General features: G+C 34.6%; 1 protein-coding gene across 1 annotated transcript; it reads right to left on the reverse strand.

Moving 5' to 3' along the window:
- Positions 1-1,937: 1,937 nt before the first annotated feature.
- Positions 1,938-12,289, reverse strand: ech1 (enoyl CoA hydratase 1, peroxisomal). The gene is made up of 10 exons (XM_030153076.1): positions 11,865-12,289; positions 9,664-9,835; positions 9,463-9,551; positions 7,995-8,119; positions 7,500-7,548; positions 6,405-6,469; positions 5,430-5,500; positions 5,262-5,333; positions 3,734-3,884; positions 1,938-2,504 (listed from the first exon to the last, which is right to left on the reverse strand). The coding sequence occupies exons 1-10, from the start codon at positions 11,899-11,901 to the stop codon at positions 2,400-2,402; spliced, it is 936 nt and encodes a 311-aa protein (XP_030008936.1). The 5' UTR covers positions 11,902-12,289; the 3' UTR covers positions 1,938-2,399.
- Between the last annotated feature and the right edge of the window lie 3,588 nt (positions 12,290-15,877).

Genomic DNA, 15,877 nt, shown 5'->3' on the forward strand with positions numbered 1-15,877 from the left:
CCCCCCAGTGGAAAAATGGTAAGGCTATAGTATGTGCTCCAAAAAAGGTCATTTTGGAAATTTTCCCAAATTTGCTTAAAAACTGTTCCAATTTACTATAAATGGCCTTCTGGGTGTGTTTCATGCTGTTTTAAACATTTTCTTTGACGGTCATTATTGCCCCCCAGTGGAAAAATGGTAAGGCTATAGTATGTGCTCCAAAAACGGTCATTTTGGAAATTTTCCCAAATTTGCTTAAAAACTGTTCAAGGTGACTATAAATGGCCTTCTGGGTGTTTTACATGGTGTTTTAAACATTTTCTCTGACTGTCATTATCGCCCCCCAGTGGAAAAATGGTAAGGCTATAGTATGTGCTCCAAAAAAGGTCATTTTGGAAATTTTCCCAAAGTTGCTTAAAAACTGTTCCAATTTACTATAAATGGCCGTCTGCATGTGTTTCATGCTGTTTCAACATTTTCTCTGACTGTCATTATCGCCCCCCAGTGGAAAAATGGTAGGGCTACAGTATGTGCTCCAAAAAAGGTCATTTTGGAAATTTTCCCAAATTTGCTTAAAAACTGTTCCAATTTACTATAAATGGCCTTCTGGGTGTGTTTCATGGTGTTTTAAACATTTTCTTTGACGATCATTATTGCCCCCCAGTGGAAAAATGGTAAGGCTATAGTATGTGCTCCAAAAACGGTGATTTTGGAAATTTTCCCAAATTTGCTTAAAAACTGTGCAAGGTGACCATAAATGGCCTTCTGTATGTGTTTCATGGTGTTTTAAACATTTTCTCTGACTGTCATTATCACCCCCCAGTAGAAAAATGGTAAGGCTATAGTATGTGCTCCAAAAACGGTCATTTTGGAAATTTTCCCAAATTTGCTTAAAAACTGTTCAAGGTGAGTATAAATGGCCTTCTGGATGTGTTTCATGGTGTTTTAAACATTTTATTTGACGGTCATTATTGCCCCCTAGTGGAAAAATGGTAAGGCTACAGTATGTGCTCCAAAAAAGGTCATTTTGGAAATTTTCCCAAAGTTGCTTAAAAACTGTTCCAATTTACTATAAATGGCCTTCTGCATGTGTTTCATGCTGTTTCAACATTTTCTTTGACTGTCATTATTGCCCCCTAGTGGAAAAATGGTAAGGCTACAGTATGTGCTCCCAAAAAGGTCATTTTGGAAATTTTCCCAAATTTGCTTAAAAACTGTTCCAATTTACTATAAATGGCCTTCTGCATGTGTTTCATGGTGTTTTAAACATTTTCTTTGACGGTCATTATCGCCCCCCAGTGGAAAAATGGTAAGGCTACAGTATGTGCTCCAAAAAAGGTCCTTTTGGAAATTTTCCCAAAGTTGCTTAAAAACTGTTCCAATTTACTATAAATGGCCTTCTGGGTGTGTTTCATGGTGTTTTAAACATTTTCTCTGACTGTCATTATCACCCCCCAGTGGAAAAATGGTAAGGCTACAGTATGTGCTCCAAAAAAGGTCATTTTGGAAATTTTCCCAAAGTTGCTTAAAAACTGTTCCAATTTACTATAAATGGCCTTCTGCATGTGTTTCATGCTGTTTTAAACATTTTCTTTGACGATCATTATTGCCACCCAGTGGAAAAATGGTAAGGCTATAGTATGTGCTTCAAAAACGGTCATTTTGGAAATTTTCCCAAATTTGCTTAAAAACTGTGCAAGGTGACTTTAAATGGCCGTCTGCATGTGTTTCATGGTGTTTTAAATATTTTCTTTGACGGTCATTATCACCCCCCAGTGGAAAAATGGTTAGGCTATAGTATGTGCTTCAAAAACGGTCATTTTGGAAATTTTCCCAAATTTGCTTAAAAACTTTTCAAGGTGACTATAAATGGCGATGCCTAATATTCATGTCATTTCAGGTTACTTTATGGTTTTTAATAAAGTTTTAAGTTGATTTAAAGTAAGTCTGCAAACACCTTTCATGTTTCAGTTACACATTTTTATTTTCACATTCAAGTCGATGACGTACAAAACTGAACATTAGCTTTTCTATTAAATCAAACCTGGTTCTGATTGGTGTTTACACACAGATCTGAATGCACACCAGTTACAGGGTGTCATATGTTCATATGTGTGTTTTCCATGAACTTGTTTGGTCTCATCAGGCTGCCTTAACACTTTCACTACTATGTTTTAGCTTTTATCAACAGAAACAGCTGATCAGTCACATGACACTGAATTACTGATTAATTGATTTGTCAGCTCATATCAGAGGTTATTTATGTGGTGTTGTGAGTCCATCAGAGCTTCAGACATGTTTAAGGACACCTGAGGGGCTCCACCTGCTCTAACCTGTTCAACACGTCCATGTGAAGGGCAGACGTCGTCGGTCTTCCGATAGAAAAAGGCCACGGTCGGATTCGCTCGGCGCGGTGGGCGTTACAGTTTGGAGAAGGTGACGCTCTTGGGGCTCTTCTTCTCCATGGCGGCCTGAGCAGACTTCATCACGTCGTGGGTCTGAAGCATGCTCATGTTCCACGTGGCCTGGAACGAAACGGGACCAATGAGGAGCTGGTTCAGCCTTTAACAGGGTCAGAGTGGGAGGGGCCAATACTCGGGTCATGTGACTTCACGCCAGTGTTTAAAAATAGAACCAATGTCCTTGTATCTCACCAGCATGTTCTATCAAGAATCAATACAAAGCTGAATTTGTGAGGTGGTCAGGTCATGGTGTGGATGCAGGAGATCAATCTACCAATAGAAGTGAACTTTCTAGAACTTCCTATCAGTGATCAATAATAATTATATTGATATCTGAAACCATCTGCATGTTATAAGCCATTCAAATATGGACTGTTATAAGTGAAGGCAAATGTTTTACATTTCAAAAGTTGGTTAAAAATTCCAAAATCAAAATTTCACAGACTTTGTTGACATTGTCTCCAGGAAGATCCATATGAAATTTGAAATGAATCTGACCACTAGTTTCATCTGAGAAGATGTTTGAAGAAACTGCTAATGAAGATGACGCCCACTGGCCGGTGAGATTATAAAAAATAACTCTAGTCAAAGTCGAAAACGGCAAAACATAAAAACATACAAGACAAACATAAGTTAATGTAGAATTGGAGATTCATGAAAATTCTTTTTTTCTTTAGCTCAGGTATCGACTGTTAGAGCTGCAACAATTTACTGAAACAGTTGCCGAGTAATTTATTCAACAACAAATAATCAGTTAAAGGTTTTAAGGTTTTAGGTCAAATAAGAAACAGAAGGACTTTGACTAACACTGACTGGCGTTTTTTTTTTTTTTTAACCACTTTCTGGTAATTTTTGGGATCCAATAATTAAAACTGAGAAAATACTTGACACTGAAAATAATATTTAACTTCAGCCTTAGTGAAGAAAAGGGAATAAAATGGAGATAATCACAGATAGATTTATATTCAACAAATAATCATATATAGACACTGGTGTGGAATATCATTTACTGTTTTATGATTAAAAATTGAAGTGTACTGAATTCCTTCATTAAATCCATCTTTGAAATATGTATGGCTTATAAAATGTCGTAAAAGTTAACACATGAACTGTTAAAATGGAGAAAATGTTAAATTCTATGGATGATAATTTGGAAACTAAGGATTAGACGATGAAATCTATTAACTTTCTAAAATATCTGCCTGTTTTTGTCCATTAAAGGGTAAAAGGTTTGGTTTTTTGACTGTGTAAGTGAATGAAGGTCCTTTAAACCAAGACCCTCCTCTCCGTACCATGTAGTTGAGGCCCTCTGCGACGCTGTGGTCTCTGGAGTAGACCAGGTTCACTTTGGTTCCCTGGATGGCCACCGGGCTGCGAGCTGCGATCTCCCCCGCCATCTCCAGAGCTCCGGCCATCATGGCGTCTTTATCCGCAAACACTCGGCTGCAGAATCACAACACAAAATAGAAACAAAACAAAAAATAAACAAACAGATTTATGGAAATTATACACCTTTAAAAGGGGAAATTTAGAAGAGTTAGTCGAAAATAAAAATTTTGTTCGGGGTTTTTCATAGTTTCACCTCCACATTTATTAAAAAGTTTAATGGTCAGTGATCCATATTATTTAAGTATTTATTACTTAATATTTTTACTTTATGGGGCCAGTAAAGTCCCAAAAGGTAATTGTTTACAAATCTTGTTAGGATTAAAATGTTTATGTCAGTTGTCAGTTATTATCACAATAAATATAAAATCCTTTCTTTCTAATCTAAAGGCTGACTTTATGCTTCCTTTGAGGTGAAGAAACTATGTTACTTGTGGTCAATTAAGATGATAAAAAAAAAATTCTAAATTGAGTAAAATTAAGTAACAAGTGGTTCCAGGCACAACAAACCCCGCCCCTCACAGTTATTGTCGCTTAATTTGGCATCAGTCCAGCTGATGTCATCATGTCTATGCATGTGCTGATGTCAACAAAGACAAATTTCACCCATTATAAGTAAATGGGGGAAAACATGACACTAACAATCTAGAATTTATTGTAAATTTATTCATATTATTTGGAAAATTTCATATACATAAAAACAAATATACTAAAACACACCCAAATTTTAAAATCTTCCTATTAGATTTTGAACATTATATTAAATCTTTAGAATTCATATATAATTTTTAAAAAAAGCACTAACACATTGGCTATTTATAAACAATTTTTCAATACTGACTGAACTCTGTTGCATTTTTTATGTATATTTGTCAGATTTATTATTTATCTACTTATTTACTTTTTTATTATAATTTGTATTTTTAAATCTATGCATTATTTTCTTAAACTTAAATGTTCAAATGCTTTTTCTCTTTTGACACCTTGATGTTTGTTTCAAATTTTGTACTGTATACTCAAATGTTGTTTAAAAAAAAAAAGTAAATGGGAAAAAAAAAAAGATTTTAAAAATTCATAAAAATTTTGAACTTTGACCTACTTTTCCTAAAATATAACCACATCTGTTCTGAGCCACTGGCAACCTATAAACCCAGTTTGGTCATGTGCTTATCCTGGTTCCTGCATCACTTCTGCAGGGGACAAAAGTTTCACAGTTTTACTTAAAAAAAGCTTTCCATTTCAAGAACATTCCTTTAAACAATAAATAGATAATTTTAAAAATGTATCTGAAAAACTGTTGCATTATACAGTTTCCAACCAAGACAATTATTTCATGTAAAAAAGCTGAAACTTTCCCTTTCCTGGGTGTCAGGAGGATATTGGACTAAAACCACCTGTGTTCAGCTTTAACTGAACATAAATGCTGATGCTCACCTGACCAGTCCGCTGCTCTTGGCCTCGTCGGCGTACATCTTCCGGGCCGTCAGCGCCAGTTCGTTCACTAAGCTGCAGAAAACACATTCAACACATGAACAGGAAGTTCAACCCTGTGTCTTTGTGTATTTGTATCTGGTGGAGCTGAAGTGTTGGGTTATTGTTGACCTGCGGCTGCCGATGACTTTGGGAAGTCTCTGAAGAGTTCCAACATCTGCCGCGAGTCCGATATCCACTTCCTGTCGAACCAAACACACAAAGTCTCATCACACTCAGCGTTTTCACTGCAGTGGAAATTCTGCTTCTGTATCATTTCTACAGATTATTTCTGATGCTAAAACTCTGGTCATAAACTATTTCCACTAAACACCTTAATGTTATATATGCACCTGTTTGCACTGAAACATTCTAATTTACTTTGCACAGTTTATTGTTGGACCTTACGGTTTGATTATCCTGAAAATTAAGACAAGGACAAACACAATCAAAAACTGTTTTTATCCAAACAGTCATTAAACTAAATACTGAAAGACACAGCATTTTAAAGAGAAGTTGATAACATTATTTATATTGTTGTTTTTTTCTTTTTTGTATGATTTTGCCTTGTTTTCTTTTGTTTCATAGGTTTGTTCTGTAATTTGTTTTTTTGTTTTGTGTCTGTGCGGTTCTGTATGTCCAAGTACGTGTTCATGAAAATGTAGAATTCAATAAAAAAAAAAAAAAAAAAAAAAAATACTGAAAAACCATCTGATGTGCAATATGTTTTAAAAGGGATCAGTGCAATAACAGAATGTACGTTTGTGTGAGTGATGGTTTCTGTTTGTTTTATACCTGGTTATTTTAGCTGCCTTTATTTATACGTTTTATATATGTTATACAGAATAGACAGTACTTTTAAATCTCATTACAATGACAATAAAGATATTCTATTCTTTTTTTTTTTTTTTTTTTACCAGTTCTGTTTTTTTATTCTCCTAATTTTTCATGTATAGTGTGTTTGCTCTTGTGTTCTATTTTTTATTCTTGTATTCTATTTTTACTGTTTGTCATGCTACTGTTACACTACATTTTCCAGTTTGGGATCAATAAAGTATATCTATCCATGTCTACATTAAATCCTAATTTGGGTTTTGGTTCGCCCACCTTGACCTGGAACCAGGCGTCCTGCGTACAGAGGCGGATGTCACAGGCTGTGACGAGGTCGACACCTGAAGAAGAACCAGAACGTCCACAGTCAACACATGTCACCATCTAACAGAGGATGAAGAATAAAGACCTCAAATATGATCAGCCTTTTATGACCTAAAACTAGATTAAATGAAAATGAATCTGTGTGTCATTAATGAACGGTCTGACCCAGACCTGCACGAGTTTATTTAGTTTGTCTAAAGTGTTTCTATACTATCACTCACAATCACGTTTTGGGTCATATTCCTGCAGGAAGCTCAACACTAATTCTACTTAAAGCACCACCTTTCCTCTGCTGACCTAAACTACTGACATTAACACTTTAGGTGCTGGAGTTTTGTTTTTTGTTTTTTTTAATATTCAATTTGGACATCAAGATTTTCAAAAAAGCTATCTTGGAAGTGTTTAGAGATAAAGTCGTACTGTAAATGAGAAAAATATTGGATATGACCCAAAGTTTATCATGGGAGTAAATTTACTCATCTAATTTGCATATTCTGACATCACAGGGTGGCGGCCATATTGGATTGTGTAAGTGTTAGTATCATTTAACTTTGAACATATTTACATATAAGTTTTCTTTGTGTTTTCGGGGTTTTTTTTCCATCTTATCCTGAAAATAAAATAACTTAAACATTGTAGAAAATGAAATACAGTAAGTTTTAGTATCTTTTTTATCCAAGCAGCAGAGTAGACAAATCTGTCCTTATCTATCCAAACTAAAACTAAATAAACTTTACTTACTAAACCAGTTCAGGACCACACCTTTAAACTGGATTTTCTTCATCAGTTTGAAGAGAAACATGCCCTGAAATGGTGTTAGGATTGAAGGGGCACATGTCTGACATCTACTGGTGGGAGGTGGTAACAAGATTTGGAAACTATCTGGACTTATGGTCTGTTTCAGTCAGTTACGTTGCTTGTTAGAATATTTCGACTTTGCACTAAAAGGGTGAACTTTCATAACAGTGTTGGACATTACAGAGCAGCTGTAGTCTTGCTGTGGAATAAAATTGATCCTGCAGCGAAACAGTGATAATCACATCCCACCTCCTCCAACACAGGCTCCGTGGATCGCAACAATGACGGGCTTCGGACACTAGAGGGCGAAAACAATCCATAATATTATATCGTGATAATAATAGCACTGATCTCCAAGAAAAGTACAATATATTGTTCAAGTTCTCTCTACATGATATTAAGTATATTCCAGTATCTGATATTATTGTTTTACTTCTCAGTATCTCTGTTTGGACACATTGTTCAATCTGTGTCTAATGAATCTGGTTTAATCACCTGAAGATAAGATAAGATAAGATAAGATAAGATAAGATAAGATAAGATAAGATAAGATAAGATAAGATAAGATAAGATAAGATAAGATAAGATAAGATAAGATAAGATAAGACTTAATTAATCCCACCATGGGGAAATTTCACACAAAAGACACTAAGGGTTCATGTTTACTGACTAATAATACTAATACCTATAGTTCTAACTCTATAACACAGAGCTGAGACACAACACTCATCCTCCATGTCTGACCTTCTCGATGACAGAGAATGTCTCCTGGTACTTTACGATGGTGTTTCTTATGTTCCATGAGGTTCTCGCTGTGTCGTCACCGTCTGTCTGCAGGACGTCACCGGCGATGTCCATCAGGTCAATACCTGTAAGATCGCAGAGAACAGAGTTAAAACAACTCTACTTTATAAAGAGGAGGGAATAAATCTTTTATTACCTCCGCCAGGAGGTATTGTGATCGCTTTGCTCTGTGTGTGTGTGTGTTTGTTTGTTAGCAAGATAACTCATAAGGTTATGGACGGATTTTCATGAAATTTTCAGGAAATGTTGATACTGGCACAAGGAAGAAATGATTAAATTTTGGTGGTGATGGGGGGTGGGGGGGGCCCACGGTGGGGCCCCACTGATCGGCCTTGGCGGAGGTCTGCGCTGTTTATTGGATAAAGGTCTTCTGATACACACTGTGTTTTTGGAAACTATTTAGAAGGACTTTGTGGTTCAGTGTTTTTTACTGCAAAATTATATAAAATGAAGTTTATCGTATGTATGAAGAGGACAAATAAAAAGATCACCGTTTATGCAGGATCAGAGTTAGCAAGTAAAACAGATGATTAAAAAAATTAAATGAAAGGTTGTTACTTCTTAATATTGTCAATGATGGCTTCCTTAGAATGCATATACATTTTTCCAGGCTTAAAATGTACATAAAGAACATCACATCTTTAATCCAGACAGATTTATAAGGCAACATAGGAGATATTCGAGCAGGGAATATCCTACCACAAAAACATGGTCTAACTTAGTGGTTCCCAACCTTTTTTGGGCTTGTGATCCCATTTTAACATCACAAATGTCTGGTGACCCCAGACATTCAAAACAGACTTTTTTTTGCTAAAATTAATTTGTTTTTGTAATAGTTTGCTATACTATGTTGCAACTAAAAGTTAATTTCAGATCATATTTAGGCTATATAATGTATTATATACTGTACATACATATACTCTGTTTGATCCGGTTTTCTGACTGTTACTGTGTCCACGCAGGTTAAAGCGTAGTAACGCATGCAGTCACATGATCGGGTCAATCAAGATATGCCCTCTCAGATATTATATGCTGCATTTTATCTGAACTTGATTGTTATTAGGAAAAGTGTGTGGTGATTTAATTACAATGACATATATTGAATCATTAAAAATTTTTTTTATTGGTAATTATTTTTTAATCAATTACTAGAAATTTCAGGCAACCCCATTTGAATTCCAGGCGACCCCAAGGTTGAAAAACACTGGTCAAACAAATCGTTAGCCTCATAGTGTAATGGCCTTAATCATATTTTTGGCCATTTTTGTGAAATCTGCATAAAATGAAGGAGCAGAATTAGGAAAGTAAAGTTATACTGATTTCAATATTTGGCCAAAAATATGACTTGGTCAACTACGCTATGAGGTTAATGATATGAGGGACTGAAACCCGTCCAGACGACACCCACCGGCTGTGAAGATCTTTCCTGCTCCAGAAACGACCACCACTCTGCTGTCTGGATCTGCAGCGATCTCATTGAAACACTCCACCATCTCACTGCCAGAGACAAGACGCATTATTAGTGTTGGAGAAGCTGCTGAAGGTCCTTCCAGACCTTCTCAAAGCTTCGTTAACATGAGTGTTTTGGTTCTGTGTTTTCAACACTTGCCTCCAGAAGGCTCGGTTCATGGCGTTGCGTTTCTCAGGTCGATTCAGCTCCACATGTGTGATGGACTCGGCCGGTCGACTGACGGCCAACGTGGTGTAAGGAGAGGTTGGACTGGACGACGATGACGACATGGCTCGGATCACAAACCGACTTGGCAGACTCAGTCCTCTGTCTGATGTAAAACGTACACAATGAGAAGAACCATGAAACTGGAAACAACAGATGAACTGGAACACATTGAACAGGAAGAAAAGCAGATTAAAATCACATAAACAGAAACAAAACCTACTGAGTCGGCTGGACTGAAATAACAGCAGCTCAGGAAGTTAAAGGTTATATTTATGCTCTTAAAATTCAAAAACTAAGTCCTACTATTAACAAATTAGGATCAAAATTTACCAGAAATTCCACAAAAATGACAGAATAAGCACTAACTCAACAAAAATGAACAAATATTAGCCAAACAGTAAACAAAATGAAGAAATAAATGTCACAGAATAAGAAAAATAAAAACAGTGCGAAAATAAGAAAAATGACAAACTAATGCATATAAAACAAAAGATTGGCAATGAAATGTACAAAAATAAAGAAAATGAACAGAATAATGAACACAGAAAACAGAAATGAAAGCCATTATCCATAAAAGAATTAAAATAATAACAAAAATGAACATCAACAAAAAGAACATGAAGGAAAAAATAATACAAATCATCAATAATATGAAACCAATAAAAACTAATCAAAACAGTCCATAAAATGAATTATTAATAATTACCAAACCTAACACAAGTATAAATAAACTGAAGCAAAACAATTACCAAAATAATCAACAACATTGTCATCATCAACAAAATACCAAAAATAATGAACAGAACATGAACTATATTATCGATAATATGAACAAAAATGTGATAAAAATAAACAAAATCAATAGAATAATCAATAAAGGTTTTTAGCAATATGAACAAAATGAACCACACTATACATAACCTGAAGCAAAAAAAATTTCAAAATATCAATAAAATGATAACGTAAGCAAAATGATAATTAATACAGATGAACTCAATTATCACCATTAATGAAAATAATGATGAAAATAAACAAAATGTACAAAATACAGTAAAATTAAATAATGATCATTATGAACAAAACTGAACCAAATAATCAATTACATGAACGACAAACACTAATATAGATCAGTGCATAAGTGTCTAATGAACGTTTTTTCTGTGAAATAACGAAAAAAAAAACAACACAAATTTACATTTTAGTTTTGTAGAATTTGGAAGTTTCTGTTAATATGTGTGAGATGTGGCTGTAACCTGTTTTTATCTGAACTCATGTTGTTTTTCAGACTTCTATGAGAAACATGGTCTTAGTTTAACCCTTTCATGCATAGTGGTCACTACAGTGGACAGTTACTCTACAGCTTTAATCTTGTCTATTCATGGGTTTTGTTGTTTTAGTTCCATATCAGCCAACACAGTGGACACTTATGCATCATCTCATAAACTGCAATTCATACCATTATTGTAACTTTGCTGTTCTTGATTGGTTCTTGAGTGGAAATCAATTGTTAATATTTTTTTTTTTTTTGCATATTATCTCCATGAAGTGAGTAATAACTAGTATTAGAATATGTTAAAATGTGAGAAAACATCAGATTAGCTGCGTTAAACATGGTTTAATTTCACTGTTTTCATATCACTGTATGATATTGGGTTTTAAATACATGTTTCTTTGCTTCAAGAATAAAATTCATGGTGTAGCTGAGTGGACATTTTTGTAACTCCGTGAAAAACAGGTTGATTTAAAAAAATAAAAATAAAAAATTCGATCACATTGTTTTTTTCATGCCTAAAGAGGAATAAAAACACTCAGGAAAAAAAAATCTTGATTAAGGTTCTCCTAATTCATGCATGAAAGGGTTAAGGCCTAAAACACGGTTCAGTCCCACTTAAAACGGGTCAAACCGGGTAAAACCGGGTCAGACTCTATAAACTTGATCTACAACCCCCTCAGTATGCTTCACCACTGCTGACCTTTCACCTACATTGTCTTAAAGTGATTTTATCTCAGTTAACATTAAGGCTAAACTCGTAAAAACACTTGGAATAATCACATTTAAAGCTGATTCCATCGACATAACAGATTAATCAATAACAAATCGATCATTTATCGAACTCTACTGACTGACTTACATTTCGTAAGAGTTGACCTGGAAATGAAAGACAACATCGCCTTTTCGTCTCTGTAGAGTCAATCCGTGCAGCTGGTCTGGTGATTTAACTCTTTCCTGTCCTCCTGGATCCTGGTTTAATGTTTAACCTGGAAAACCTGGAGCTTCTTCTTCCTCTTCTTCAGTTTGATTTGATCCGGCAGCAGCTGGACAACTGTGGCTAATGCTAACAAGCTAACTACAACTGTCTGAAAACCACCAAAACAGGGCGGTAAACGTAGCTTCTGTCACCGCAATTAACACAAAATTTGGACTTTAAATGGTGTCTGTGGTGAGTCAGACGTTACTACTCACTGACAAAATGTACATGTAATAAAAGCAATAAAAACATTGACTTTACAACTGTCTTTAACCCATCACTAGCACTGACAACATTAGCATGCTAACACAGCCGTATGGTAGCCGACGAAGGACAAAGGCGAAGCGTTTATCCCGTTTGGAAAATGTAGTTTGTTTATTTTCCGATTTTTTTTCTCAACACTATAAATACCCGAAAGATAAAGAGGCAGACTAGTGTAAATTATAGACATAAATCAGTATTTAAATTGAAAATACTGTAAAACTTCTAGTAAATTCTGTACATACACCTTATCCACTAAAGTTGTGCAATAAATTGTAGAAACTGGACACTTTTTTTTTTTTTTTCCATTTTACAGATATACATTTATATTTATATATGCTTTTTTTCTTGTTTGCGCCAAGTCTTTTTTTATTTTTTATTTTACTATTGGCAGCAGGTGCAATAATACCTTTGTAAACACTGTGCTTTGTAATACTGAATGTATAATTGCATGTGACAATTATATTAAATGCCTTAAATCGTATTAAGTTCTATACATTTTTTTAAGGCACAATCATTTAATCTTTTCATTTTTAACCCTTAATGACCCCTCAGCCTTTTTAATACCTTTTTGCCATTTTCCCCTTAAGATTTACTGTTCATTATGTCTGTGTTACAGTTTAGGTCATGAATTTCTACAAGAATGTTTCTTTGTTGACATTTTTCAATCTAATGTCAGTTACTCTTATAGGTCTATTACACTGGGTTACAAAAAATGTTTTTTGCAAGTTGTCTAGGTTTTTTCAACTGAATTAGGACCATTTTCCACCGCTAAATCCAAAAATGACATCTGTTTTTCTCAGTCAGGTCAGGTTTTTTTTTTTCTAATTTGATTATAAAAAATTTGATCTTCTCACAATCTGCACCCAAACTTTATCTTGATCACCAAGTTTAATACCAAAATAAGATTGGTAAGCACACTTTATGGAACTTGTGACTTGATTCCTGTTAGGTACAATGGTGTATTCAGCGCAGATGTAGCAGAATACGTCAGGCTTATTTTTGCAAGATCTTCTAGTCGAAGCCATTTCATTCACCTGTAATATTAAAAAAAACATTAATCATAAATTGGCAAAAGTAAAATCTTCAGAACTCGTTTATTGCAAGAAATATGAAAGAATTTTGTATCATATGATGTGAAAATGCCCATAAATGTAAGCAAAAATGTTAAAAAGCCAATATGTAGCATAGTTCAGAAAGTTGACCTGATTGAGCAAAATGAATGTGATTTTTGGATTCAGCACACCAAAATTATCCTAAATCAGCTCAAAAAACTTCAACAATAAACTTGTTGTTGACCAGTGATATACACCACTGAGACTTTTTGCACCTACTGCTATAAAAAATACAGGGTGTCCCATAAGTCTCCATACATAGGAGACATAATACATATGGTTCTAACATGTATTTCTTTATATTTCTTCTTTATAGTTCTTCAGCAGTGGAGGACACGCATTGAAATGTGTTCCCGACAAAATGGCAGTCATATAGAGCATATTATATAAATAAAAATGGTTTATGTCAAGAAACGTTTATTTTTCCTATGTATGGAGACTTATGGGACACCCTGTGTATCAATATTTTTTATATAAATACTTTTTGAATTGTTTAATCAAATCATATTCAGTCATTAAAACATTACTTTGTATTTTTCACTTTTTACTGATAGATGTAATACGTTTTATCATGTCCTCAGTGCATGTTAATCAAGTTTCATAACTATAAAAATAAAACAATTTAAAAAAAACAACTCTACACGCACTTAAATTATATCATAGTTTAAACTAAACTTCCTTTAATCAAACATTAAACTCAGGTGAACCTAGTTATTATTTATCATTTTCTCACTGTTCAAAAACACTAATTCCATTCAAACCATTTTCTCAATTGACATATTTTGACTCTTTTGTTCATGATTATTGAAGTCGACACAACCTTTTATAAAAACAAACATTCATATTGTTGTGATGAGCGTTTTGTGGAATCCATGAATCTGAATCACTTTTATTAAACACACTCAGGGTCATATTCTTTTCTTTAACACATGCAAACATCAACATAAACTTGTATGACCTTTTACCTGTCAATCAAATGCTGTTACCATAGTGACGGTTAGCCTTCTGCCTATGTATCCAGCATCTCTGTCTACATAAAGGATGACATTACTTAGCTGAGTGATTCAAACTGATTTTTTAACCATGAACTCCACTTTCAGGTCATGACCCACTTGTTGACAAACCCATTATTAAACTGTAGGATCCTGCAGTGAGCTCTTTTGTCCACTAGAGGCCACCAGAGCTCCAGATAATCATCAGACACATGATCATAATCTGACTTCATAGTATGTTTCATGTACTTTGGTCATGTGGATGAACTCTTATGCAAAAAGACAGTTGTGGGGAAATCAACAGGTTAAAAAAAAAAAGGCTCTAGAAATGACTTTAGTATGTTTTTTTCTGATAAACTATCTCAGTCGCCTTATGTTTATCTGGAAGAAATGGCCTGGATCTGATCCTTTATTTTCCAGTGTGTCTAATTTGTTTCTTAGTGACGGTGACGCCTTCATACGTGACCTGTTTGCACTAGACACAAACAAGTTCCAAACTAAACTGGTTTGTCTATGGACTTAGACGTCACATTTATTTTCTGAATATGGAGGAGTCAAACAAAGAGATGAAAGTTACACATGAACAGCAATGAAATGAACATCTACTGGGTTCACACACATTTTACACCAATTTCACAAGTGATCTAGAGTTAAATCCCATCACCGTTCAGAATCTGGTGCTTCATTTTAGGTTCTTGTTTTACTCCAAACAATTTAGTAAAAATTATAATTATGTACAGGGTGGGAAAGCAAAATTTACAATGAACATTTAGTTGTTTTTTCTCAGCAGGCACTACGTCAGTTGTTTTGAAACCAAACATATACTGATGTCATAATCATACCTAACACTATTATCCATACCTTTTCAGAAACTTTTGCCCATATGAGTAATCAGGAAAGCAAACGTCAAAGAGTGTGTGATTTGCTGAATGCACTCGTCACACCAAAGGAGATTTCAAAAATAGTTGGAGTGTCCATAAAGACTGTTTATAATGGAAAGAAGAGAATGACTATGAGCAAAACTTACCAGAAAGTCTGGAAGATACTATTAAAGAAGAATGGGAGAAGTTGTCACCCCAATATTTGAGGAACACTTGCGCAAGTTTCAGGAAGCGTGTGAAGGCAGTTATTGAGAAAGGAGGACACATAGAATAAAAACATTTTCTATTATGTACATTTTCTTGTAGCAAATAAATTCTCATGACTTTCAATAAAGTAATTGGTCATACACTGTCTTTCAATCCCTGCCTCAAAATATTGTAAATTTTGCTTCCCCACCCTGTAGATGTGAATGTAGGTATGGTTCAGATCCGTGAAAAAAAAAACAACAGAGGCTCCATAAACCTGAGGACAACTCGATGTTTCACCATTTTACTCCAAATACTAAAAATTTCCATAAGTTTTGTCACAAAAATCCACTATTTGGCTGTTTTTAGTGTTTCAAAATAATCAGTTGAAAGTTAAGTTTAAAATGATTCAGAGTTGACTTATGCAGCAGGATTAGCACAAGAAAACACTAGTTTTACTG

Source organism: Sphaeramia orbicularis, chromosome 13, assembly GCF_902148855.1.
Source record: "Sphaeramia orbicularis chromosome 13, fSphaOr1.1, whole genome shotgun sequence".
In the NCBI taxonomy this organism is placed as follows: Eukaryota; Metazoa; Chordata; class Actinopteri; order Kurtiformes; family Apogonidae; genus Sphaeramia; species Sphaeramia orbicularis.

Excerpts from the sequence above, each read along its gene's own strand:
- ech1 (XM_030153076.1), bottom strand. The coding sequence starts at position 11,901 with ATGTTGTCTTTCATTTCCAGGTCAACTCTTACGAAAT. Across the intron at positions 6,470-7,499 it reads CGGAGCCTGTGTTGGAGGAG|GTGTCGACCTCGTCACAGCC; the intron begins GTGGGATGTGAT and ends GTTCTTCTTCAG. Across the intron at positions 5,501-6,404 it reads ACGCCTGGTTCCAGGTCAAG|GAAGTGGATATCGGACTCGC; the intron begins GTGGGCGAACCA and ends TTGGTTCGACAG.